Below are 23,998 nucleotides of genomic sequence, written 5' to 3' on the forward strand. Positions count from 1 at the left end.
TTGGACAGGGAAACACCAAATAGAGCTTTGCATACTTCTCGTGTCTGTAGCCCTTGTCCACACAGGGGCCATACTTGAAGGCATATACAAAGCGGGGGATGTAGTCAGAGGTGATGGCGATGACAAAGGCATTGGTAATGACTGCCAAGACTCCAATCCACTCCAGGATCCCATGCCAAATGCCTGGGAAATGGCACACAAGAACACGGTCACTCTGTGTCATGGTCAGGGCAACGTGTTACATTACTGTTCAGTATATTAACATTATATGTGCAGTTTTTAAAAACCAAACTAATCCTGGAAATATGACAGATTTTTCCCTTTATGATAAAACGAAAAATAGCTTCCTTTTAAAATGGCACTCGAACACCTCCCGATGCTTTCTGTGGTTATGCCCAAAATGCCGTACAGTGAGACTCTTACATGACTTAAATTCTTATTTCTGTAGTGTCTGAGACCCAGACGGCGATTACACAAGCATGTGGGCCGGAGCGGCCGCCAGTGGGCGGGCTCACCGATATCGGTGGCTCGGGCTGGCATGGGTCTCCTCCACTGCGTGACGAACTTGTAGGCGTCCAGGCGGATCTCGATGATGTTGTTGAGTAGCGCCAGCAGTGGGGCAAGGGGAAAGGCGGCCACGAAGATGGTGGTGAAGCCGAATTGGAGCACTAGTGTGGGAAGCACAAGTGTCAGGTCAGCCGGTCAGAGCCAGTAAGGCGTGACAGAGATCTGTGCTGCTGTCTTAGCCTGCCTAGGTCCTACTTAAGGAAAGAGGACAGAGTCTCACCTGAACTCGAAATGCCGCCTGAGCAAGTTACCGTAGACATCGATGTATACCACCATCATGAATTCGAACCCTTTTTTTTAGAGCTTAAAATTTTTGAAAAAACTTCCGTATCATTGAAATCCATTTCAATCAGACTGCATACTATAGAATTGTAATTTATCATGTTTATCTATTATTTATAGAAAACGATCATTATATGCAGTTATAAGCATAACCAGCCAGGCCCTGGGCCGCCCCACAGATCGTACCCATCTCTAGGTACTCATCCACCAGTCCATGAGCGTTCATGGGCTGTAAGTTCCAGTCTTTGTCCCACTGAGGAAGCGGCACCTTGCTCTCCACTTTCTGCCCGCCCTTCTTTATCTTTCTGCGTGACCACCAGTTTTGGAGCAACCTTTGTGGTGTTAAAAAAAATGCGATAAGACAGGATGACAAAAGAAGTGGAGCGAATCCCAGTGTGACCAACCCTAACTATTATTAAAGCCAGGCCGTGGATAACAGGCCATTAAATACCTCTGAGTATAATGCTGAGAGTAATTCATTGTGTAATGTGAAGGCGCATAACACAGGGAACGGGCAGTGTGAAACCTACGGGTAGCCCAGCTCCATGAAGTTGTTCCAGATCTGTTTCAGCACCATGATAACCCCCATCTGCAGACAAAGGTCTATGAGGCAGCCGCTGGGATGACACTGGGGGAGAAAACAAAGTGAAGTATTCATGGTGACAGCAATGAGGTTTGTAATAACTACTAATTAACATATAAACAATATATTGCAGCTCTATTGAAGTCTCAAATCTGATTGGTCAGAGGGGTGTTACTTCTTTAGAACTGCACATGTAGAGCCAGTAGTATCACAGTAGTAAATCGAGTAAATCTTTAATTCTCACTCCCATTACTTAAAACTCCAGACGTAGAACACAATTTAAAAGTAATGAAAACTAATGATTAATCACTGATAGAAGAAATTAGTTCTACCAATAAATGTGTTTCCATAAACTTAAACATGAAAATAATGTCTTTAGCTACAAGCGTGTGATCCAAAAGTATAGTAACCGTGGTATAAGCGGGTTAGTGCACTCCAAGCTGTTTGCAACCTCCACAGTGGTGTACTTAAAAACATATACGGCTTGTCACACATTAACCTTTACCTAACAACAGAACAGGTCTTTCCACGCTACATATAAACTGCTGCCAAGTACTGGGATGCAATAAATTGTAATTCTCCATGTAAAAATAATAAAGCATCCATATCAAAGGAACTATATTTTATTTGTCATTTACATAAGTATATTGGAATGCTTCTTTTCACAAACCACACCTTGCTGTCCTTTGAGACACAAACACAGGACTATATATACACTAGTGGTCAAAATTGTGGGAAATTTTTAGGGATTGTGAAACTTTGTTAAACTGTTATTCCAGTTACTTCTTGGGTACCTCAGCTCCAATGTATGATTTTTGTAAAATTATATGTATATAAATGTAAGAGTGAACCTTGGGGCTTGACTGGAGGGTCAGGCCAGTTCTCCAGCACCCCTGGAGCGTTATGGGGGGGGGCGGGGTTAGGGTCTTGTTCAGGGGCTCAACAGAGACGTGACTCTTCCGCCAAGGTTCAAACCAGCGACCTTCCTATCACAGCCACAGAGGCATAACTAGCTGAGCCACACTCTGCACCCCATGCTAGAAAAAGCTGCTACTCAAATGAAATTTAAAGTCACGGTACCCTATTATGCCTGTATTTGAGTTATAGGCCAGAGCAGCACACACATGGCCCCTTTAGCCAGTGTTTGTATGTTGTATGACTCACCTCCTCAAGGCGCCATCTCTTAAACAGCTTGTTATACTTCCCAGGCCTGCCTGCAAACCTGCACCGCAGAAGCAGGACACTGTCACAACAGATTTGCCAGCAATACAACAACACGGTTATGTGAGTCGGTACTGTGCTCACTTTTAAGTGGTTTACATAAAAATGCACGAAGCATTTGCCCAGATTAAGTACTAACAGGCCACACCAGCACTGGCCCCAGCTGAGAGCTCACTGGCCCCTCTCCTCTCTGTCAATTATCAATTCAACACATCATTTTGGTGTCGTAAACTTCTTATATAAAGCCAAAATCAGACATACAGAAAGTGAACAACAAAGCCTCTGACCCTTAATGGTTAAATGTTACAGATGTGCCATGTGTCTTTGTGAAATATCCTTAAGGTGTATAATGTGAATTTTATAGCCTTGTCATAAAAATGGGACCCTGAGTGAGACAGATTTACTAGCCAGATACAGAGTATATATAGTGTTTGGTTTCCAGCCGTTCATATGCAATGTAAAGAAATGTCAGCTGGTGAGTTGAGTGAGGCAGCGAGCTGAGTGAGCTGAGTGAGCTGAGTGAGCTGAGTGAGCTGAGTGAGCTGCTGAGCTGAGTGAGCTGCTGAGCTGAGTGAGGCGGCGAACTGAGTGAGCTGAGTGAGCTGGTGAGCTGAGTGAGCAGAGTGAGCTGAGTGAGCTGCTGAGCTGAGTGAGCTGCTGAGCTGAGTGAGGCGGCGAACTGAGTGAGCTGGTGAGCTGAGTGAGCTGAGTGAGCTGCTGAGCTGAGTGAGGCGACGAACTGAGTGAGCTGAGTGAGCTGAGTGAGCAGAGTGAGCTGAGTGAGCTGGTGAGCTGAGTGAGCTGCTGAGCTGAGTGAGGCGGCGAACTGAGTGAGCTGGTGAGCTGAGTGAGCTGAGTGAGCTGCTGAGCTGAGTGAGCAGAGTGAGCAGGTGAGCTGAGTGAGCTGCTGAGCTGAGTGAGCAGGCTCATCCCTTGACTTTTCTGCATTTTTTTCTGCATTTTTGTACAGTTATTATTTTGCAGGCTAACGTACTTGAAAAGTAAAAATGGGAAGTATCTTTGGCACTCTATCTGTCAAGTGCAGTCTAGACCTTCTCAAATATAATAATATAGTTGCTGTTTCAAGTATTTGTTGCAAGGAAAATGTCCAGTGGATCTTGCCAAAGCACATGGATCATTTATCAGTGTATTAAATGAAAATACTATAACGGTAAAATGTGGTTTGACTGATTGACTGGAGAATCAGCTCTGAAGCTTCAGTAACCAGATCCCCTGCATCACTAACAGACATACTATCCATGATATTTCTGTGTGATGCTAGAAAACAAAATAGGGACATTCAGGTTGTACATATGCAGATGTATATGACATGGAAATCCAATACAATCCAATATACAAAATGTGTGTGTGTGAGTGTGTGTGTCTGTGTATTGTTTGCCTGTATCTTAAAGCGGTGGCAAATAAAGAAATATATGTTAGAAAATGTTATAAAAACCAATTATTCAAAGCAGTTATACAAACACCTCATACAGTGTAGCAGTTGCCCCCCGACAAAAACTAATGGGCTCAAAGCAACTGTTCAAAAATAGCTTTTCTAAGATAATTTTGCAACATTGGCCCTGAAAACCACCTTTACCACTGTGAACTGGGAAAGCCACGTGGTAGTTCTTCAGGATTATCCCCCATTTAAAGGTAAAAAAAAAATAGCATGTGACTGGCTAATATTAAATATTGCCTACCTGCCCAGGAAGAAGGCAATGTAGAAGGTGGAACTGTTCAGGTTGACAAACTGAAAGAGGAACATCTTCAGTGCAAAGCTGTTTTCCCATTCAGATTCTGTCCGAGGATGCTCTGAAAGAGAAATTCCATAAATGGCATCAGTCCTCGTGCATTTTATTTCCCCAAGCAAGAGGTGCTGAGAAACCAGTGCATGTTAAAGTGTTTTAAGCACTTACCTAAATTTGTAAGGAGATATGCCACCTTTTCATACACCTGGCAAAGAAAATGAGCAGTAAGTATGGTACTAGTTGGAGGCTTGTGTTTTCAATCATTGAAATATGTATGAATCCTCACAATGCAGTTAATGTGCCTCATTCGGGGCTCCCTGAGCAACTGCTCATTCAACACAAAGTCAAACCAGAGGTACCCAAGAATTCTCTAAAGAGATTATAGCAAAGGGTCCAGTCTTCATCTCAGGTCACTGGATAGTGTCCATATCTTGTAGCCATACAGCAAAACAGGGAGGACAAGAAAGTCGTCAAGGTATATGAACCCCTCAAAGTGGCCGACATTCTCTCCATAGACAGAGACACTGCTGAGGGCTGTGCCCAAGAGGTCATTAAAAGCCTGGATCTGGGTTCTTGTCCAGGACACTCGCAAGCCCAGACATTCAGACTCCTCAGTCAGTCTCTCGAGATCCCCGATATGAGCCTCCATATCACAGCATCATCTGCAAAGTTAAGGTCAGTGAGTCTTTCTTCACCAACAGATGCCCCACAGCAGCTGGACCTCACGACCCTGCCCATCACCCATTCCATGCAAGTACTGAATAGAGTAGAAGCAAGCACACGCCCCTAGTGACCCCCAGAATCAACTGGACAGAATGCAGAAGTTCTGCCTCCATGCTGCACAGCACTAAGAGTACCACTGTACAGGCCGGCCATGATGTCCAGCAACTTCGGGGCGATCCCACAAAGTCTCAGGATGTCCCACAGAGCACCTCAATCAATTGAGTCAAATGCTTTATGGAGATTGACAAAGGCTCCAAAGAAACTCTGCCAATGGTAGACTTCTTAGGTATAAAACCAGACTCCTTCAGTCGCTGGTAGGTGAGCAAGTGATCACGGATCCTATTGAAGATGACCTTAGCAACGACCTTACCCGGCTCTGGGAGCAGTGTTATCCCCCTGTAGTTGCCACAATCTAGGTGATCACCCTTCCCTTTCCAGGTAGGGACAAGTCTCATTTTCCAGTCAGTTGGGATGATGCCCATCTTCAAAATGAAAGCAATGATTGCTTGCAATGCCAGGAGGACAGCCTTACCACCAGCGTGGAGAAGTTCAACCCCCGGATACCAAAAGTCCCTGCAGCCTTCCCTACCCTCAACTGGTTCACCACCTGAGCAATCTCAGTGAGACTGGTTGGTTCACAGCTAAGTGGAGGATCAACCTCAAGAACTTTGGACCCGGAGATGTCCAGTGTCCAAGCCTGAGTATCAGCTTTAAACAGCTGCTCAAAGTAGCTGACCCAGCAGGTCACAACTGCAGTGTCATCTGTAAGGACTGTTCATCACCCACCCTGACTGCAACTCTCCAAGGAAAGTTTGTAATGCTTTGAATCCTCTGTAAGCAGGGCGTGGGTCATTAGACCATAGATTGTGTGTTACTTGCTCACAGATCCCTCTAACGAACGCCTACTGGTCTGCCCTCAGAGCCCTCACAGCTGTCCTTCTCAGTTCCTGGTATGAACCAGAGTTGCCATCAAGCCGTGTGCTGCAACTGCTCTTGATAATATCCAAAGTGCCCTGCGAGATGCACTGCTGTACACCCTGCAGTTCTGAAGGAGCCTCCAGTGTCTGTTCACCAGGATATAATCGATCACCACCAGTATTGGAGTACCAAGTCCAGCGATGTGGCTCAGGGCACTGGAACCAGGGTCCAGCAGTCTGCATCCCATGACCTTTTGCAAAGTCCAGAAACATGGACCCTCTTTCACCACAGTCATACTCATGGGGACTGACACAATCCACATAGCCAACCCTGTCAGTGCCAGTGGTCCAAAGTAACGTACAGTTGCAAACACATATCCTGTCAAGGAGTCAACTAAGCATCACTGCAGCTAGGCTGAGTTTCCAGTGGATGCCCAGGTACAAGTGTAAGCAGTATTGGAGCAGGAGCTACACAACAACTTCTAACAAGCCAAGAACCCAAGAACCTTTATTTCTGGTAAATTTGTGTGTTGCTAGTTAGTTGGTTAGCTACTGTAGCTCGAATCAAAATGAACAGAGGTCAGCAACTTATCGAGTGGCTAAAAGCAAACTAAAAAAGCAAAGGAGTATGGTTACCTTGCAAAATGTGCTAGAAATAGCTATTTTTTTCCAAAAACATGATGGTGGCTCAGGGTTATGTTTACAGCGTTTACAGCTATCTGGATCACTTTTTGAAGAGGTTAGCACTTGTTCTGCTGCCTCTGGCCTATTAGTGAGGCTAGTGCATATTTGCCCTTGACAGGTGCAGTATTTTGATTTGCATGCAGGCTACTGTCGTCACAACATAACACATTTATCTCAGGTTTCTGTGATCGGAAGCACCCTGAACAGATAGCTGATCACGAAAGAAAAACAAGACACAGGAAGCGCATGCTAGTGTTGTTGTACAGGTCAACACAAATTGGCACCGTAGATGTTTCTCTTGATCGGACAATGGAAGCAGAGCAGAAAAATTCAGGGGAATTTTAAGACATGTACTTCCAGTACTTAAATTTTTCTGCCAGGGAGGTCTTGCCCTTCGAACATATGATAAACTTTTAGTTCTGCAAATGGTGGCAATTACTGGGTATTCTGGAGCTAATTACACAACTTGACCCATTCATAAAATACCATGTTTCTGCGATGAACTCATCTCTTTAATGGGTAAAAAATACAAAGGGTTATTGCAGGCAAAAAAATTCTCTGTCATTATATATTCAATACCAGATTTGTCTAAATTTGACCAGTTATCATTTTTTGATTTGTTAGTGACAATAGCAAGGTGTAATTAACATGGATCCATGACTAATTGCTGTGGACAAAGCTAAGACAACAGAAATAACATGTTAATATAATAGACTTTAACAAACAAACCCCTTGGTATGTTGCATTTTTTGCGCTGGACATTCACTGAACCTTGTGGGCGTGAATATTGTTGACAATTGCTGCCAAGATGTTAACACTTATTTTGATCTTCGGCATGTGACTTTGCACATTTAGCATCCCGGTCACCATTAGAATAAGGTATTTCACAGCAGTGAGGTTTGTTTTAGTAGGGAATACAGTACCACTCAAAAGTTTGGACATGCCAAGCCGCCTGCAAAGGAGAGTGATAGAGTGTCACATCACATGACCAGGGTAAATGCCCTAAATATAGTAGAAATGGTTTTGGAGGATTTTGACATATGGTGAAGGAAACGTGGCCAGTGAGTACTCAGCATATGTGGGATCTCCTTCAAGGCAACTGGAAAAGCTTCCCAGTAGGCCACCTCATGAAACTGGCATAAAGGAGACAGTTGGGTTAGCCAGTCCCTGGAGCATTTGGGGTTAAGGGCCTTACTCAAGGGCCCAATGATGGGATCACTCAGAAAACTATGGGATTTGAACCTATTGAGTCCCAATACACAGAGCTGGCCGCCTGCCCCAGCAAATTAATGTTTATAAATACGTTTTTGGTCGGTACATATTTCCATATGTTATTTTATAGTTTAGACGTCTTCATGATTACTCTAATATGTAAAACTTTCTATGCGTAGGTAGGTCCAGACTTTTCATTGGTACTGTATAAATCCCTAACCAGCACAAGACGGAGTTGTAGGGGTGATTCTACAAAGACCCTTCATGAAAATTACTGTTCTGTAAAAGGTGCTAGGAAAATTTGCTTTGGATAGGAATAAGAAACACGGTGCTACTGCTCTCCTTCGTAAGCTTGGAAAATGGGGGAATGCAATGTTGGGCTGTGTTATGGGATAAGGCACTCCAGAGCTTTAAAGTCACAAGTGATCATTTGCAAAAGATTGGCACAGATTTACAAAAGCCAGTTATTCTAATGCAGTTGCTGCATTTGAATATTCAGACATTGCGTGACTGGTTTGAGGAGACTGAGAAGTCTGCTTCCGATATCTGTGGTGTTACGCAGTTGTATCAGCATGATCTTCAGTGGGTGAAAACAGGAAAGGAATTTGCTGATGAGTCTGCTGACCATTAAGTAATACTGAATGGCAGGCAGCAATTCCAATTTGAGACACCTAATGACATCATTAATCAGCTCCTCTCCTGCCTTAGTACAGAGACATTAATTCATTCATTTTCCACTGCTTATCCAGGACAAGGGGGCAGTGGTCTAAGCAGGGATGCCCAGGCCTTCCTCCCCCCAGCCACCTCCTCTAGCTCCTCCAGGGGGATACCAAGGTGTATACTCTCTCCAGCATGTCCTGGGTCTGCTCCGGGATCTCCTCCATCTCCAGAAGGCATCCTAGATAAATGCCCGAACTACCTCAAGTGGTTCCATTCAATATGGAAGAGCAGTGGCTGTACTTTGAGCTGCTCCTGAATGTCTAAGCTCCTCACCCTATTTCTGAGGTTGAGCCCAGACACCCTGAAAAGGAAATCGCTTATATCCGTGATCTCATTCTTTCGGTTGCTGCTCAAAGCTCGTGACTATAGGTGAGGGTAGGAAAGTAGACTGACCAGTAAATCAATAGCATCACCTTCCAGCTCAGCTCTTCATGATGGCAGAACAGTACAACGCCCACATAACTGTCGGTGCTACACCGATCCGCCTGTCAATCTCCTGCTTTCTGCTTCCTTCACTTGTGAACAAGACCCAAATATACTCAAACTCCTCTGCTTAAGGCAGTAATCCATCCCCAACCAAGACTGAGCAATCCACCCTTCACTGGTTGAGAACCATGACCTCAGACTTGGAGGTGCTGATCCTCATCCCGGCCCGCTTCGCACTCAGCTGCAAACCGTCCCAGCGCATGCTGCAGGTCAAAGCTCAACGAAGCCAACAGGACCACATCATCTGTAAAAAGCGAAGACGCAGTCCTGATGCTCCCGAACCAGACCCCTTCCGCCCCTTGGCCACACCTAGAAATTCTGTCCATAGAAGTTCTGAACAGAATTAGTGACAGGGCTGCCCTGGCAGAATAAAACACCCACCGGGAATGAATTACTACTTACTACTGGCAATGTAAATCAAACTCTTGCTCTGGTTACACAGGGACCTGATGAAACTAATAACAGACTCCGTACCCCTTACTCCTGAAGGACACCCCACAGGACCCCCAGGGGACATGGTAGTATGCCTCTTCCAAGTCTACAAAACACATATAGACTGGCCGGGCAAACTCCCATGAACCCACTAGTATCCTTGTGAGGGTGAAGAGCTGATCCAGCATTCCACGACTAGGACGGAATCTGCATTGTTCCTCTTAGATCCGATTTTCAACTAATGAACAGACCCCCTCTCCTGTACTCTGGCATAGATCTTCCCAGGCAGGCAGAGGTGTGTGAGGACTGCTAATTGCTAGTACAGGGACACGTCTTCTTTTTGGCATTTCATTGCATATGGACTCTTCTGGCACTGTTGTTTATAAAAAGGCTGATGCTCTTACCTCTGCATACCCTGAAGATAACAAAGAAAAACCTTATCTGTACTCTCCTTGCTGGGCATTGCATCTGCGCTAGCAAATGGTTTGGATAGTGAGGACATCATACACCAGTTGTCCACAAAAATCAATTGTTGATTGTAAAATTGGAAGGTGTTGTGTTTCTTTTCATTTGGCACTACTTTGCTAATTAGCTATAGCAGAGTCCCCAGTTGTACTTAGTTGGCACTTTTTTGCTGTTTCTTTCCATATCTGTTTTACATTTATCCTTCGTATATGATGAAATTTGTACCTAGGTTTGGTTACAGAATAGTTCAAATGTAGCTTATTGTTCTATATGTCCAGATTTTTGCCTTTTTCAATTAGTTGATGCTTCTTTCCCATGTGACTTACAAATCATGCCTATTATCTACTAACTGATGACAGAGATACTCCACATGGCATATTAAGTGTTTCAGTGGGTTCCGTGTCTTGCTAAAGGACAAACCGACAGAGATGGCCTGAGTTTGAACGAGCAACTCTGGTCACTAGGGATAAAAGTGTCAAATGAAGCTTCATGAACCATTTTCTGTGTTTTTTGACCCAACTAGGTGGCACGATTGGTTCGTTTTGAGTCATTAATTGAGCCTTTTTTTTAATAGAGAGCACCATAATACCAAAAATATAGCAACTGCTTCATGAAACTTCATTTGGCCATCACTACTGGTCACCAATCAGATGCGCTACCACCTTAGCCACATCTAGGTGGAGGAGGGTGGTTTGGAGGCCTTTCTAGATGTTGCTGCCCAGGGACACTTAATACTCTTAATCCAGTCTTTCCACCTCCTCGCCCCCTCAAACTTCACCTCCCACTTTGTCACAGATGCTATGTGCCAGGGTTTGCCAAATCAGCACCCCTTCAGAAGATGCCTGTGTCACCTAATGTGTACACCTGCACTGTTTGTGCACTATTTTCCAGTCCCTTGCACAGCAAAGAATATTCAGAACATTGCTGAGTTTTTGTTTGGTGCCATGTGTACAATTCATGGAATTTCTTCTTGGAAGCCGAGAAACTTGAATTCTGCATGCATGTATACTTACTCAGTAAACGGTGTTAACGAATTCAGTATGTGTGTGCCATTGCCAAAGAATTCACACCTCGAACTAAGACTGAACATTAACTTGTTTCTTGTGCTGTGCCCTAAGAGGCTGAGTTATGCGCACAAACGATTCAGTTAAGGAATTTAGGGCAGCGTGATAGGTCGCAGAGTAGGGTTACTGTAACAAGGATGGTCAGACACCCCCAACTCACCACATTAAGAGACATGATGATCATGAAGTTGATGCAGACTCCAGTGCCCGAGGTGGCAAACTGCCAGTTCTTTTTCACGAACTCCCACTGGAAGGATGCAAAATGCTCCATGGCGATCAGCCGGAAGACCACCACAGCAAAGACAGCAGTCAGCACCAGGGAGATCTGGTCACGGCGAGATGGACAGGGCATTTGGTGAAGACACAGCAGGCAGCATATTGCAGCATAATGAAGCCCACACCAATTGTTCCAAGTCTAAATTGACTCTAATGCCATTTGATTCATTTTCCATTGCAGCAAATAGAGGTAATGACTAATCAAAGAAGAACTCTGAGGAGCACACTCAGCCAAAAGCTCATCTCCTGAAGATGCATGACTGTGTGCTGCAGGCACTCCTTTGTACCTACTGTCACTCCTTTGATCGTATCATAAAACAGAAAATTAAATTATGCGCTGAGTGAAATCAATGATCGGTGCTTCAAATATTCATTTCATCGGTAATAAAGAAAAGAACAACACCCCCTCCCACCACCAGCCCATTTACAGAAAGTCATTTTCTTTCAATATTCATCCATGTGTCACCGCTTATGTCTTACAGGGTCCTTGGGAGCCTGAAGCCTTCCAGAGGAAATATAGGGCACAAATCAGGGGACTAATCCAACACAGGTCACCAGCACACACAGGGGCACCAGAGGAAACCAACACAACAAAGGTAAACAAAGTGTACTCCACTCGAAGGGCTATGATGCAGTGGCGCAGCCTACTGAACCAGCTTGCTGCATATTAATAATAATACGAATAATAATAAGCAGCAGAAGAAGAAATGTACCATGAAGAAGATTCCAGAAACGGAGACCATCAGTCGGCTGAGTTTGTCTGTAAAGGGCTGGAAGGGTTCGGGTTTACCAGAAATGGGATTCACCCTCTCGACCCTCGAATACTTCGCCTCAAACTGGGGGCGTAGCTCTTCCTACAAAGAAAAAAGGAAATCTTGTATTATTGCATAATGTGGATCAGCCACTTAGTTATCCAGGCCATATATATGAGTGTATAATACTCAAAGTGACAGGTTCTTTCACATACAGGCATATGCCAAGCTTCTTACTGCCCTAGTATTGTTTTTCGTTCTGGGTGCACTGCCAGTTTGCAGTTGATTGGGCATGCAGTGGACTGCAGACATCGGCTGAATGATGAAGTCTCACTGTGGGTGCTTACAGACACCCACCATGACCTATTTCTGGCTCTGTTTACTCACTAGTCTACAAAGAATTTCAGTTGTGGGTGTGGAAATACAGCAGAAAGAAGGAAATACGGTTCCTTTTAAACTGGTGTAATTTACATTATTTAAATACATAAACGGGTGATTTTTATAATGGTTTTATAATTACTGATAATTAAGTTTTAGTAATAAAACTTGGTGTCTGTCAGATTTTATTGTCAGCATGTTTCCTAACTGTGTTTTGTGACAGTATGTAGTAGGAAGGCCATATTATATAACTAAACTTTATTTTATTTACACATTTTGTTTTTATTTTCTCTTCTCCACATCGTATATTGTTGTTCACTTGTTTTAACGTACATTGTCATTCTTATAATAAATGATAAATAAAGTCATACTTATCAACTAAATTGCTAGACAAAGTAACATGATGCATCGTAGCAGTCAATAATATAGAGTTCTGTGGGGACATTTCTTTCAGCCCTTCAAGCTATTTTTGCCATGTTGCCAAGCATGTTGTTGTTTACATGCATTTGTTTTCCTCATGCATACATAATAATGCAGGACTACAAGTGCAGGACTCCTGCATGCTTTTGACACTGTGATAACAGGACAATACTTTAAGCTGTAGTTCCCTAGACGACGGTCCCTGTTGTCACTACAGGAAGTCATCCTGTACAGTATATTCTGCATGGGAGGAAAGGGGTTGCCTTTCCACACCTTCGTGAAACTCTAAAATCTAAAACCATTAAGCCAAAAGACGGCCTTTCTCTACGTATTATTTTTATTAGCAAGGTGTCACGCCAGTTCAAAAAAGGAAATGGACGGAAATTTGATAACTTAACATATCACCTGGTGGTAGGAATTTTACCCTACATATTCTTTTCTTGAGAAAATGTGCAAACTCCACACATGTGAGCCAAGGCGGAGACTCGAACCCTGGTCCCACAGGTGTGAGGCAACAGTGCTTCCCCCAAAATAAAGATGATTAAAAAATTAATTTAAGCATATGAAAAAGAGATTAGAAACTGTTTACATATTACATTACTATTTGCAACAGAACCCTAACAATTGTTGGGTTAACAATAAGCTGTTTAAAGGAAATGCCAGAGAATTGAATAAATGACTCATGGGTAGTTAGTGCTCAGTTCAGTGCCGAAGGCTTAATATATTAGCAGGGACGCCAACTTTGGTCAGCTGGTGTGAGGTTTTCAATTTGAGAAAAGTCTGCACACGCATTTACGTGTATTTTTACCTTGTTAATAGTCTGTAGGGTTTGCGAACTACCCCAGCGATTTTGACGTAGCTAATTTTAGGTTTATAATGGCATAATAGAGTCTTGCCACAAGATCGCTTGCGTGAGCATGAGAGTCTGAAAGCATCTGCGTCACGCCAGGTGCGTGAGAGTTGGCAACCCGGTATTAGCACTAACCCCCCAAAAAATGCTGACTCAATCCTGACAATCCTCCCATGATCGCACATGCCTGCGTCTGCAGAGGATAGCAGGGCATCAGATAGAGGAATTCCAGATGACGAGATGGATGTACAGTAAGACGTAACCGTAAAACCAGCCATTCTGGAAATACCAGTATGGTATCCAAAATAGCAACCATTGTTTATAATAAATGACAGTTAAGGCTTTTTTTGGCATAGTCCAAATAGAATAAGTTCAACGAGACCTAACTGATCAAATCTACTGTGTGCAAGAAAGCCAATGTGTTTTGAGGATTTTTTGTTTGAATAAAATTACATTGTTTTTAAAAGTATAACCTACATTAAAACCAAATTTTTTTCAGATCAATTGAAATGTTTTCAGATCAATTGATCTAAAATCGCCTGTAGAAAACAGTGATCTTTAACTTAATGTGACTCACTCGTTGACCAGTAAATTGAATAAGTTGTGTGAAAAACATCAGTCATATTCTGGAGGTTAGCAAAGGGACAGAACTTGCATATCATCATTGATGAGTCTGACTAGTTTTTTATACCTCCTCTTCCTCCCAGTCAATCAAATCCCAGTCATATGTCAGCTCCGCTCTTCTCCTTTTCCAGAACTCCAGAAACACAGTTGCTATAAGATAAGAAACAAATGGGTCAGCAACAATAAGGGATATAAAAGTGTTACACTATCTTCAAGAAAATTCCACTATGACTCTTCATATCCCTCCAGGAGGGATTTCAAATGTTACGCCATCTACGTGTATATTCAGTTAGGAATCATTTAAAGAGACTTTAAACTCTCCTTCTCAAAGTGTTACATTATCTGCCCACTGAAGATAATTACATAGAATCCTAAATACCTTAATAGTAGGTTTTTTTCAGGTATAGAATTGAACATGTCAGTTTTGGCATAACTTTCTGAACTCTTTTGAAAATCTGAGGTTTATAATGAAGTATATCATGAGCAGAGAGGAAGTTGAGAAGAATTCATATTCTGGCTAGACCAAAGGTAAATACACAAATAAGGTTAGGACAAAAAAGAAACTGCTTTATGTTTATGAAAATATGGCCAGTTAGATGAAAGATTAGCTTCACAGGATCAGCAGAACAGTAAACATGAGCAGAAACTTCGTTGTTTTTCTATTGAAAAATGTTCAATGCATGTTTTGAGTGAAAAGTAAAAAACGGCCCCTAACATTTATCAAATATTTTATAGTCTATAATGTCATTTAAAGGTCACATTGCTTTGTGAATGTTTGGCTTTGCACACACTCAGACATGCCAAAGATGGGCATGTCTTAGTGTCTGTAACCAAAACCTCAAATACCTAAAGCAGATGCTTTTGTGACTGCCAAAACAGATAGCCTTCCTGCCGTGTGACGGAATACCTATTGTTTTCCAAAGCTGCATTACTTTCTGTTACTTCTGGGTGAATAGCACAGCTCTAGCCTTAGTTTTAGCTACTACTCATTCACAAGTTACTCTTATTGAAAAGAACTTAATTTTCGTATGTGTGCCTGAGGATGACTGACAGAGAGAGATCCATATTACGATTGGAGGAAGTGGTTTTACCACTAACTGTTTCGAAAACATGTCCAAGCATTTCATAAAGAGCTAATATAACAAGACATCAAGCATTGACATGCTAAAAATTTGTAAGATCAGAATCTACTCAAAGGGAAAAAACAGTGTATTTTTCCCAATAAACAATTCATAGACATGGAGTCTAAATTTAGCTGCTTCACATATGATATTGAGCTAAAATAAAGTGAAATTCCTTGACGTGCCTTCAGTCTTAGGTTTGAATATTCATAGGAACATTACGGAGATGTTTTGCCTTGACTGACCGAATACAGCGAGTGTGATTAACAGGTGTGAAATCCAGTCAGGCAGGTTCTCAGGTGACCATAGGTGGTGTTCCCTCCTGCCGCAGCCAGATGCCTCCCTCCTTCTGTCAACCTTCCACTCCTCTTTCCTCTTATAGGTCTACGGTCTTGTTATCAGGAGACACTGTTCACATGCTGCCTTTATTCCAACACTAGCACCTTGCTGAGCTACATCTGACCTGGTAGGTGGCTGCATTTCACCTCCATCTTGACCTTTACCTCTCCCTCCTAACCTTTTTGCTAAATGTCAAAAAATGTTCATATCTGATTATATAGAAGAACTTTGGAATTTTTAAATGTGTAAAATAACTCTTAGTCTGACAATGGGATGGATTTATTCTGAGGTAAATAGTTTTGAGTTTTGTATAGTATATAAACAGTATACAGACACTCCTCTACTTATGAACGAGATACGTTCCGAACGGCCGTTTGAATGGGTATTCGATCAGTGGGTAGGTTGAGGCCGTGGGAGAAATCAGAAGCATGGGAAGGTATATCATATGTCATTCACTCTCCCAGCTGTAGACCTGGACTGGCTACTTGGCATGCTGGGGATTTTCCCAGTGGGCCAATGGGTTTGTGGGCCTCAATATTGTGGGGAACATACTCGGCATAATGTGATGGTGCACTATTGTATGTATGCGTGGGGGGACTGTCTGGTCAAATGTCCAGGGCTGATTATTCATTCCAGTCCAGGCCTGCGCGGCTGTGGGTTCAGTCCACTGGTGACCCCCTCCCACACTTCAATAAAGACAGGCATATTCCTAGTTAATAGCTTTGTTTGTGTGTTGTTACGTATTATACTGCTCCAAACTGGTCAAAGCAGGTATATGTCTTTCTGTTTCTTGCACCTGAATGCTTGAAATGAATGGAATTCAGGAATTCAGTTTATGGTCTCTCAATGCAAAATCTTAATCACACAAGGCCTTTTTTTCTGGTACTTAGACAAGCTGAGATTCTATACAGACAGTCCCCAGGTTAAGAACACCCGACTTATGGACAACTCATACTTATGAACAGACTGCCATAAAGCCTATTATACTAAAAAAATGGGTTAAATACAATTGTTCATAATAACAAAGTCACGCACTGCTTTGTAACATTGTGTGGCTTCAGCAGTTCGTTGGCCCAAAGTACAGTACACTACCGTATTTAGTTACTTTTATTATTAATGTATAATTATCAATAATATTATGTACTTTATTATTATTTTCCCGACCAACCAATTCAACTTAAAAACAAACTTAGGGAAAGGATCTCGTCCACAGTCTGGGGACTGTGTGTAACTCTCTCCTCTGTAGAACCTCATCTTGACTAAATTAGCGCAGTCGTATATAGACAGTTTGCTATAGTATGACTGTTTTGTGCGCTACAGTGAGTTGGCGGATAGCACTGTAGCCATATACCTGCCAAATCTGTAAATTCATTTCCCACCTGCGGCTCTGTCTCTACAAAGTCTGCATGTTTTTCTCTGTGTGCGTTTCCTCTGGATACTCCAGTTTCCTCCATAGTTCAAAGACATGCAGTTGTGTGAACGCGGACCTACGTCGTCTGTGGTGTGACTGCGTGTCTGAATGGGTGCCTTTTGATGGGATGTCATGTCAGCTCACAGCCACATTCCTAGAATAGGACCCAAGCTCACAACAACCCTGCATTTGGAATATGGACTTTAACCAAGGAAACCTCCATCTGAGCCTTTTACCAGACTGACTGCAGAAGTACGTCTAAGGATAAGTCTTAGGTTAAGGCTACAGTTATTGAGGGGACTTAAAGCAAGTGTAATTCTTTATGATATGTAAAGACAAATATTTGGATTGATGAAAACATTACTGTATCTTAGAAATAGTTTTACAATTAAAGGAGAAAAGTTTATGCCAAGGGGGTGGCATGGTGGCACAATTGCCTCACACCTCTGGGAACAGGGTTTGGGTCTCTGCTATGGCTCCATGTGTGTGGAGTTTGCATGTTCTCCCCGTTTGCTCCGGGTTTTCCGGTTTCCCCCCCACAGTCCAAAAACCAAGGTAATTGGAGTTACCAAATTGCCCATAGGTGTGTGTGTGTGTTAGTGACTAGCATGTGAGTGTGATCTGTGATGGGTTGGTGCCCTGTCTTGGGATGTTCTCTGCCTTGTACCTGTAGCCTTCAGCATAGGCTCTGGACCGCCTGCAACCCTGCATAGGATAAGTGGTTACAGGAAATGGCTGGATGGGAGTTTATGACAAACCTGATTTTTAGAGATGGCAACTGTGTAAATATTTTTGTCATCCAGGAATGGCTGGAATGTGTCTTGCATTTTTGCTTTCTGTTGTCTTTTTGTATAAAATTGAAATTTGAATTTTCACTTTTTTCTTTTTATTGTTAGAAAAGAAAGTAAGAAAAATCAACATGGATGTGACAGTTGTGCTCCTACTATTACTTCACTCATTCAGAGGGACAGAGCTGCTTGAGCCTTCAGAGCAACCAACTAATTTTTCATTGGCAAAAGACGTTGACATCTTGGAATATGCGTCCATGCTGATCAGCAATGGAACAGACGGCTCATTTTCATTTCCAGAGAACATCACTCCTCACAACACCACAAATGCCACCATGACCAACACAGAAACAGGTCTGGACACCACTGGGTCCAACGAAACATGGACAAGCGGAGAGGACATGAGTAATAATGGCATAACATTTGACAACGCAAGCACAAACGACACAGACCTCAACGTCACAGACACTAAAGACATAAACACAAACAACACTAACACAAGTGAAGATGAAACGGGTTCTGGTTATACTGACGTAGATTCTGGCGAAGCCACTCCATCCCCGGGCACTAATATTACCCAGTCCAACAACCCAGAGGACATAACCAGCTTCACAACAATCGCCACCACTAATGACATCAACAGCACCACCACCATCGCCACCACCACCACCGCCAGCACCACCAGAACCACCACCACCGCCACCACCACCACCACCACCACCACCAGCACCAGCACCAGCACCAACAGCAGCACCACCCTTAAAGGCCTTGATGATAGGAGAGACAATGTGTACACCGAGAGTAACAGGGCTGCGGGTGAGTTTAAATATGCAAATAAGATTTCATTTTTCCCCTGTGGTGCCAGTTGACTGTTAACCCATTACAGGAATGTCTCACCAGTACTGCAAGAAGGAAAACATATATGATTATTTTGGAATTTTCATTATTGTGGCAAATTTTTAACTAAGGCTACAATCCTGTTACTGAAACTTCTATATTGTTAGCTTGTCAAAATGACTAAACTAATTATGAAAAATATTTACTTGCTTGTGTTTGCACATGTATTTCTTATGTTATAACCACTATATTTGAAATGAATTGTCATTTTCTACCATCTCACCTTTAATAGAAGACCACCAATGTTTTATATATTTACTCTCTAGGATTATGCTATTGGATGCAAAACTTTACACAGATGTACAGAGAGATCTACTGGTTTCAGTTTGACTTATACTGCAAGCATAGGCCAAAGATATAGGTATCGATGATCCCATCATAAACATACTGACACTTATGAAACTTACTGAGAGTTTGAGTAGAGTCACAGACTACATATGGGTAACATTCTTTGTAGAATACTTCGTAAAGAGATGACTACAGAAGCTCCTCTGCTTACGAACGAGATATGTTCGGATGGCCGTTCACAACTTGAAATGTTCGTATGTCGTTATAACATCATTTTAAGGGTATACGTACAAAGTACAAAGAACTAGGATGCTGGGAGTACGTAAGCTACGCTGCTGTGCGGCGGGAGTAGCGGCCAGGAGTCGTACTAGGCAGAATTAGCACGCAGAAAAAAAAAAATTGATGTTGCGGACAGCAAACGTGAGCCCAACAAACATAATTTGGACTTACAGTCCTCTTCGTTCGTATGTCTGAAGGTTTGTAAGTTGGGAAATCATAAGTAGAGGAGCGTCTGTATAATGAAAATAGCTGAGTGTGCATTATGATATCATTTTCCGAATTGTAGCCCAGGATTGAGCCATATGGAGAGGAGAATTACTATCCATTCAGTTTCTGCCAGCTGATACTGGTCAGGGTCTGTAAGGAAGGGAGATCCTGGAGAACATCACAGGCAGGATTGGGCTTAAGGCTAGAGTATACCTTGGATGGGAAGGCAGTCTCATTTATTTATTTTTTATTATTAGTCAATACAGACTGATATCTGTGATATTTACGGAACGAATAAAAGAGAGGACACATAGGGCGGCAGCCTTGGAGGTGTCTGAAGAGAGGAGGTGTCTGAAGAGAGGAACTCCCCATCATGAGTGTGTGGGCGGCTGACATGCTGTTTATTGCGGTTTTGTGTGTTTTAGATTCGGCAGGGAGCAACACAAGGAACAGTAACTCTACGGCGTGGGCCATAGTCATTGGTACAGCTTTGGCTGTGGGTGTTGTGAGCCTGATCGTCTATATCCTGAAGAGACGGAGGGTCCACCGGGACTTCAACCACAGGAAGCTTGTGGAAGACCTACCCCGAGGACCAGGTAGGAGTGACAAGACTATTTGTCACAAATAGTTATAAGAAGAAATCATGATTATATTTCCTACAGAAATGACTGGTATCTCAGGCATTTCAGCATGGTCAGGGCGGAGCTGTCAGGAGTGGCTCCGTTTATGGCTTTGATTAACAGCTATTATACAGCTATTCAAAGATATAGCTTCAACTACCCTGTTAAAAACTTTTAAGAACTTCAGAAAAAGTGTCTTGAGGCCATATAAATACATAAAAGTAATACCAAAAACACAATGCTCAAGAACACCTATTGTATACTGTATGAGAACTGATAAAAAATACTGTGTGTGTGTGTGTGTGTGTGATTGTGTGGTCATGGTGGGGTTAGTGCCTAGACAACGATAAGATCGTATATTTTTTAACAGACAAAAGTAAACTTTGAAAGCTTTCTCATTTGGGCCAGTCAGCATGTGTCTGATGTGCAAAGTGGGGAGGGGAGGCATGACTCATCTTCCTTAGAGTAAAGGCAGTGAAAAAGGCAGTGAAAGAGGCAGTGAAAAAGGCAGTGAAAAAGGCAGTGAAAGAGGCAGTGAAAAGGGCAGTGAAAAAGGCAGCTCCTTGCAAGTCCTTTGGGCTGATCCTCATCACGATGCTCGAGTATTTGTTGTACTCTGAGTGGCACTGACAGAGAACCTGCTGTGCTGTTTTTTTCCTCTTTTCAACCATCAGTCACGCTGTTGCATTTCCAAAATCAATCAACTAATTGATTGGAACAGTATTTTGCACAACAGCTGTCTGACAGTATTGTACCGGGATGTGTTTTTACAGCTGACCAATGTCCTTACAAAACTGGTTATTTACAGTCTAGCTATCAGATCTCTGAAATCTCTCTTTGTTAGAAGCATGAATTTAGAAGCTAAATGTATGTTAAAAGTATGCTGGGTACTAAATGTTTCATATGTACATAGCAAAGTTGTTTTTTGTTAGCAGTCAGACTACCTGAGAACAATACCAATAGTCCAAATAATCAGAACTAGAGTATTAGGCTACGTTCACACTGCAGGGCTTAATGCTGATTTCCTGCTCAGATCAGATTTTTTGTTTGCCTGTTCACATTACTCTTTTTAGTGTGGGCAATATCAGATTTCAATGTGAACGGTTCACTATACTGAACTGGCCCGTGTGCGCACAAAACAACAAAGACGCAATGACGCTTGCGCAAAAACAAAGACGTCACTTTATTGATTTGAAAACTGCCCGGTTACGATATGAACTTTCCAGTTTTGCCTGAATAGATTTATCTCCCCAAAAACCTATTAAATCCAGCACCTCACTGTCCCTCCACTGGCCAACTTCTGTGCTCTTCTCCATGTTTGGCACTCTGACGGAGACATATGGTGACTTCCGCCTGCGCAGAACTGTGACGTAAAAGTCTCATGAATTCAGACTTAAGTCGCATTGCAAAAAATCAGACCTGTATCCGATTTATGACCACATACTGAAGTGGCCCAAATCGGAATTGAAAAAACTGGATTCCATGTGACTAGTGCTGTTCACATTGTCATGAAAAAATGCGATCTGAGTCACATATGAGCAAAACAATCGTGTTTGGCCCACATTTGTCCTGCAATGTGAATGTAGCCTTAGTGACTGAAAGTTATCACTTTATCTGTCATTTTAGAGAATCAGACTGAAGCTCCTTACTGTTCTTACTTGACAGATATGTAATAAAATTAAGGTCTTAATAGCATCAACGGACCTCATACTAAAGCTTGCCAGTGTGATGGTGCCTTGACTCTAAACAAGGGGTCTTCAACTCCAGTCCTGGGGAGCTACTGTCCAGCAGGTTTTCTATCCTACCTGGCTTCTGATGAGCCACACCTGCTCCTGGTATTTACCTGAGAACAGGTGTGGCCCCTCAGAAGCCATGTAGGATGCAAAACCTTCTGGACAGTAGCTCTCCAGGTCTGGAGCTGAAGACCCCTGCTCTAAACCCTTCTTCTCCTTTTCTGTTACTCCCAGTGCTCCGTCTGGACAGCTATGAGAACCTGGGAATGGGCACCTTGTCCTTCGACAACCCCGTGCTCCAAGGTGACAACATCTATATGGACCACATGAGTGGCACACAGAACCAGCACTAGGACTGTAAGACGAGTCACAGGGCTGAACCATCCAGGGTTTTTACACCAAAAAATCAACACCGGAAGATAATGGTGCTGTGTTTTATGTACTGTAATATATTATCGCAAAGAGATTACAAATTGCTTTGCTATTCCTTTCATGTTAAGTTTAGTAACAAGGAAGGCCTCTATCCTAAATCTCCCCAGGGAATCCTCCGGATCCTCACAGTTCACAAATGAGTCTCTCATGAAGACCCAGGAACTCTCCCCAGTGCATGTAACTGGGCAAATTATGTGTATTATTTAAAGAAAATCTCCCAATACTTTCTAGCTAGAAATGGCAATTGCTACCTTTTTAATGCATAAAATTTCTGTCAGGCCCTGAAAACGTGCCACATTAATCCAGTACTGGAAATAATATACAAATGAAATGTACTGCAACATACTACAGATGAGTTTAAAATTAGAAACCTGTTCCATTCTAGTTTTCTAACAGCTTTCTAACACAATAGGTGTGGTTGCACATTAGAGTTGGTTTTTAGGATGGATGAAAGGACGCTTGGAGAAAACCCTCTGGTGCTCACTCTCACATGGAAAGCAAAGTGAGGCCAATCTCTGTGTGACAAATGCTTCACCCGCTTGTCTGACACGGTTCAGTTCATTAAGGTTACAAGGTCTGGAATACGAAGAACTGGTCATAGGCTCTTCAAGAAATTAAGTATTTATTATTTAATCACTAAATTATTCACGCTGGGAACACAACACCCTTCTAAAATCCAGCAGTCACAGGAGTGGATGTAAGATCTGTCATAATGTACAGAGTGGATGATTAATGCAAAATGTTATAAGGTGCCAAATGGTGTTTTTACTAAGGACAAAGCGATGCGAATGGTCTCCCATTCAGTTTCCATGGCAATAGAAAAGGAAAGTGGAGCTTAAGTCATAGAAGACTCCCGTGCTTACCCCATATGGCCATGAAGATGGCGAAAAACACTGTGCCGCCGTTGTCAAAGAGATGAGTGACCTAGGGAGGCATGGGAGAGGCGATTTTACATCCAGCATTGAAGAAACCCAAAATCTGCAGCTACATATCGACTGCAGGACAGGTAGCCAAATTATATCAGGATAAAGGGATCAGCCCCTTTCAGACCGATACTAGTTGGGGCTTATCCAGATAGCCTAGGATGGTTCGGATACAATGATCCTTACATAGGAATGGGTCTGACACAATGCCCTTTATATGAAACAATGTTCAGATAAGGAAACACTGTCCTACTGCAGGAACAGCAAACATAAATGCTAGCTAGCTCTTCTATATGGCGTAACCGAGCCAAGAATGCCTTTTAACCTTAGAACATAGACATCTTAATCTTAACATACTGCACAAAGTACATGGCATGTGGTCAAGTGAAATATGTACTGTAATTTTAAATTAAAAAAGTCAATACAAAGACCAAATATGATGAATTCAGCACTAATAAAAATTTAATTTTTTCATTTATGATTCAATTTTGTGTGAAGCTTTTTAGTTAAAGAACCTTTATTTGTAAGAGTGGACATTTTTGATATGTGGCTTATG

At 42.5% G+C, this 23,998-nt stretch overlaps 2 protein-coding genes across 3 annotated transcripts in view; one reads left to right on the forward strand and one right to left on the reverse strand.

The window, feature by feature from the left end:
- The window catches only part of LOC111858222 (uncharacterized), a 27,299-nt gene extending 3,371 nt beyond the window's left edge, over positions 1 to 23,928 (forward strand). Inside the window, exons 2-6 of one of the 2 annotated variants that reach the window (XM_023839791.2) lie at positions 11,863 to 11,976; positions 15,908 to 15,991; positions 18,172 to 18,879; positions 20,160 to 20,330; positions 22,322 to 23,928. In XM_023839791.2, the coding sequence (XP_023695559.2) occupies positions 18,195 to 18,879; positions 20,160 to 20,330; positions 22,322 to 22,440 (975 nt within the window). In that variant the 5' untranslated portion in view covers positions 11,863 to 11,976; positions 15,908 to 15,991; positions 18,172 to 18,194 and the 3' untranslated portion in view covers positions 22,441 to 23,928. Of the gene's footprint in view, positions 1 to 11,862; positions 11,977 to 15,839; positions 15,992 to 18,171; positions 18,880 to 20,159; positions 20,331 to 22,321 lie in introns of those variants that run through there. The other variant, XM_023839790.2, reaches the window with a different exon arrangement.
- LOC111858221 (anoctamin-3-like) overlaps positions 1 to 23,998 on the reverse strand; it is a 66,463-nt gene that overhangs the window by 9,203 nt on the left and 33,262 nt on the right. Inside the window, exons 13-23 of the mRNA XM_023839789.2 lie at positions 23,383 to 23,443; positions 14,472 to 14,554; positions 12,094 to 12,234; positions 11,265 to 11,429; positions 4,570 to 4,606; positions 4,354 to 4,465; positions 2,597 to 2,654; positions 1,380 to 1,477; positions 1,036 to 1,181; positions 516 to 668; positions 36 to 183 (exon numbers count right to left, since the gene is read on the reverse strand). Coding sequence (XP_023695557.2) covers positions 36 to 183; positions 516 to 668; positions 1,036 to 1,181; positions 1,380 to 1,477; positions 2,597 to 2,654; positions 4,354 to 4,465; positions 4,570 to 4,606; positions 11,265 to 11,429; positions 12,094 to 12,234; positions 14,472 to 14,554; positions 23,383 to 23,443 — 1,202 coding nt within the window. The remainder of the gene's footprint in view (positions 1 to 35; positions 184 to 515; positions 669 to 1,035; positions 1,182 to 1,379; positions 1,478 to 2,596; positions 2,655 to 4,353; positions 4,466 to 4,569; positions 4,607 to 11,264; positions 11,430 to 12,093; positions 12,235 to 14,471; positions 14,555 to 23,382; positions 23,444 to 23,998) is intronic.

The sequence above is a fragment of the Paramormyrops kingsleyae genome, chromosome 11, assembly GCF_048594095.1.
Source record: "Paramormyrops kingsleyae isolate MSU_618 chromosome 11, PKINGS_0.4, whole genome shotgun sequence".
NCBI classification, from domain to species: domain Eukaryota; kingdom Metazoa; phylum Chordata; class Actinopteri; order Osteoglossiformes; family Mormyridae; genus Paramormyrops; species Paramormyrops kingsleyae.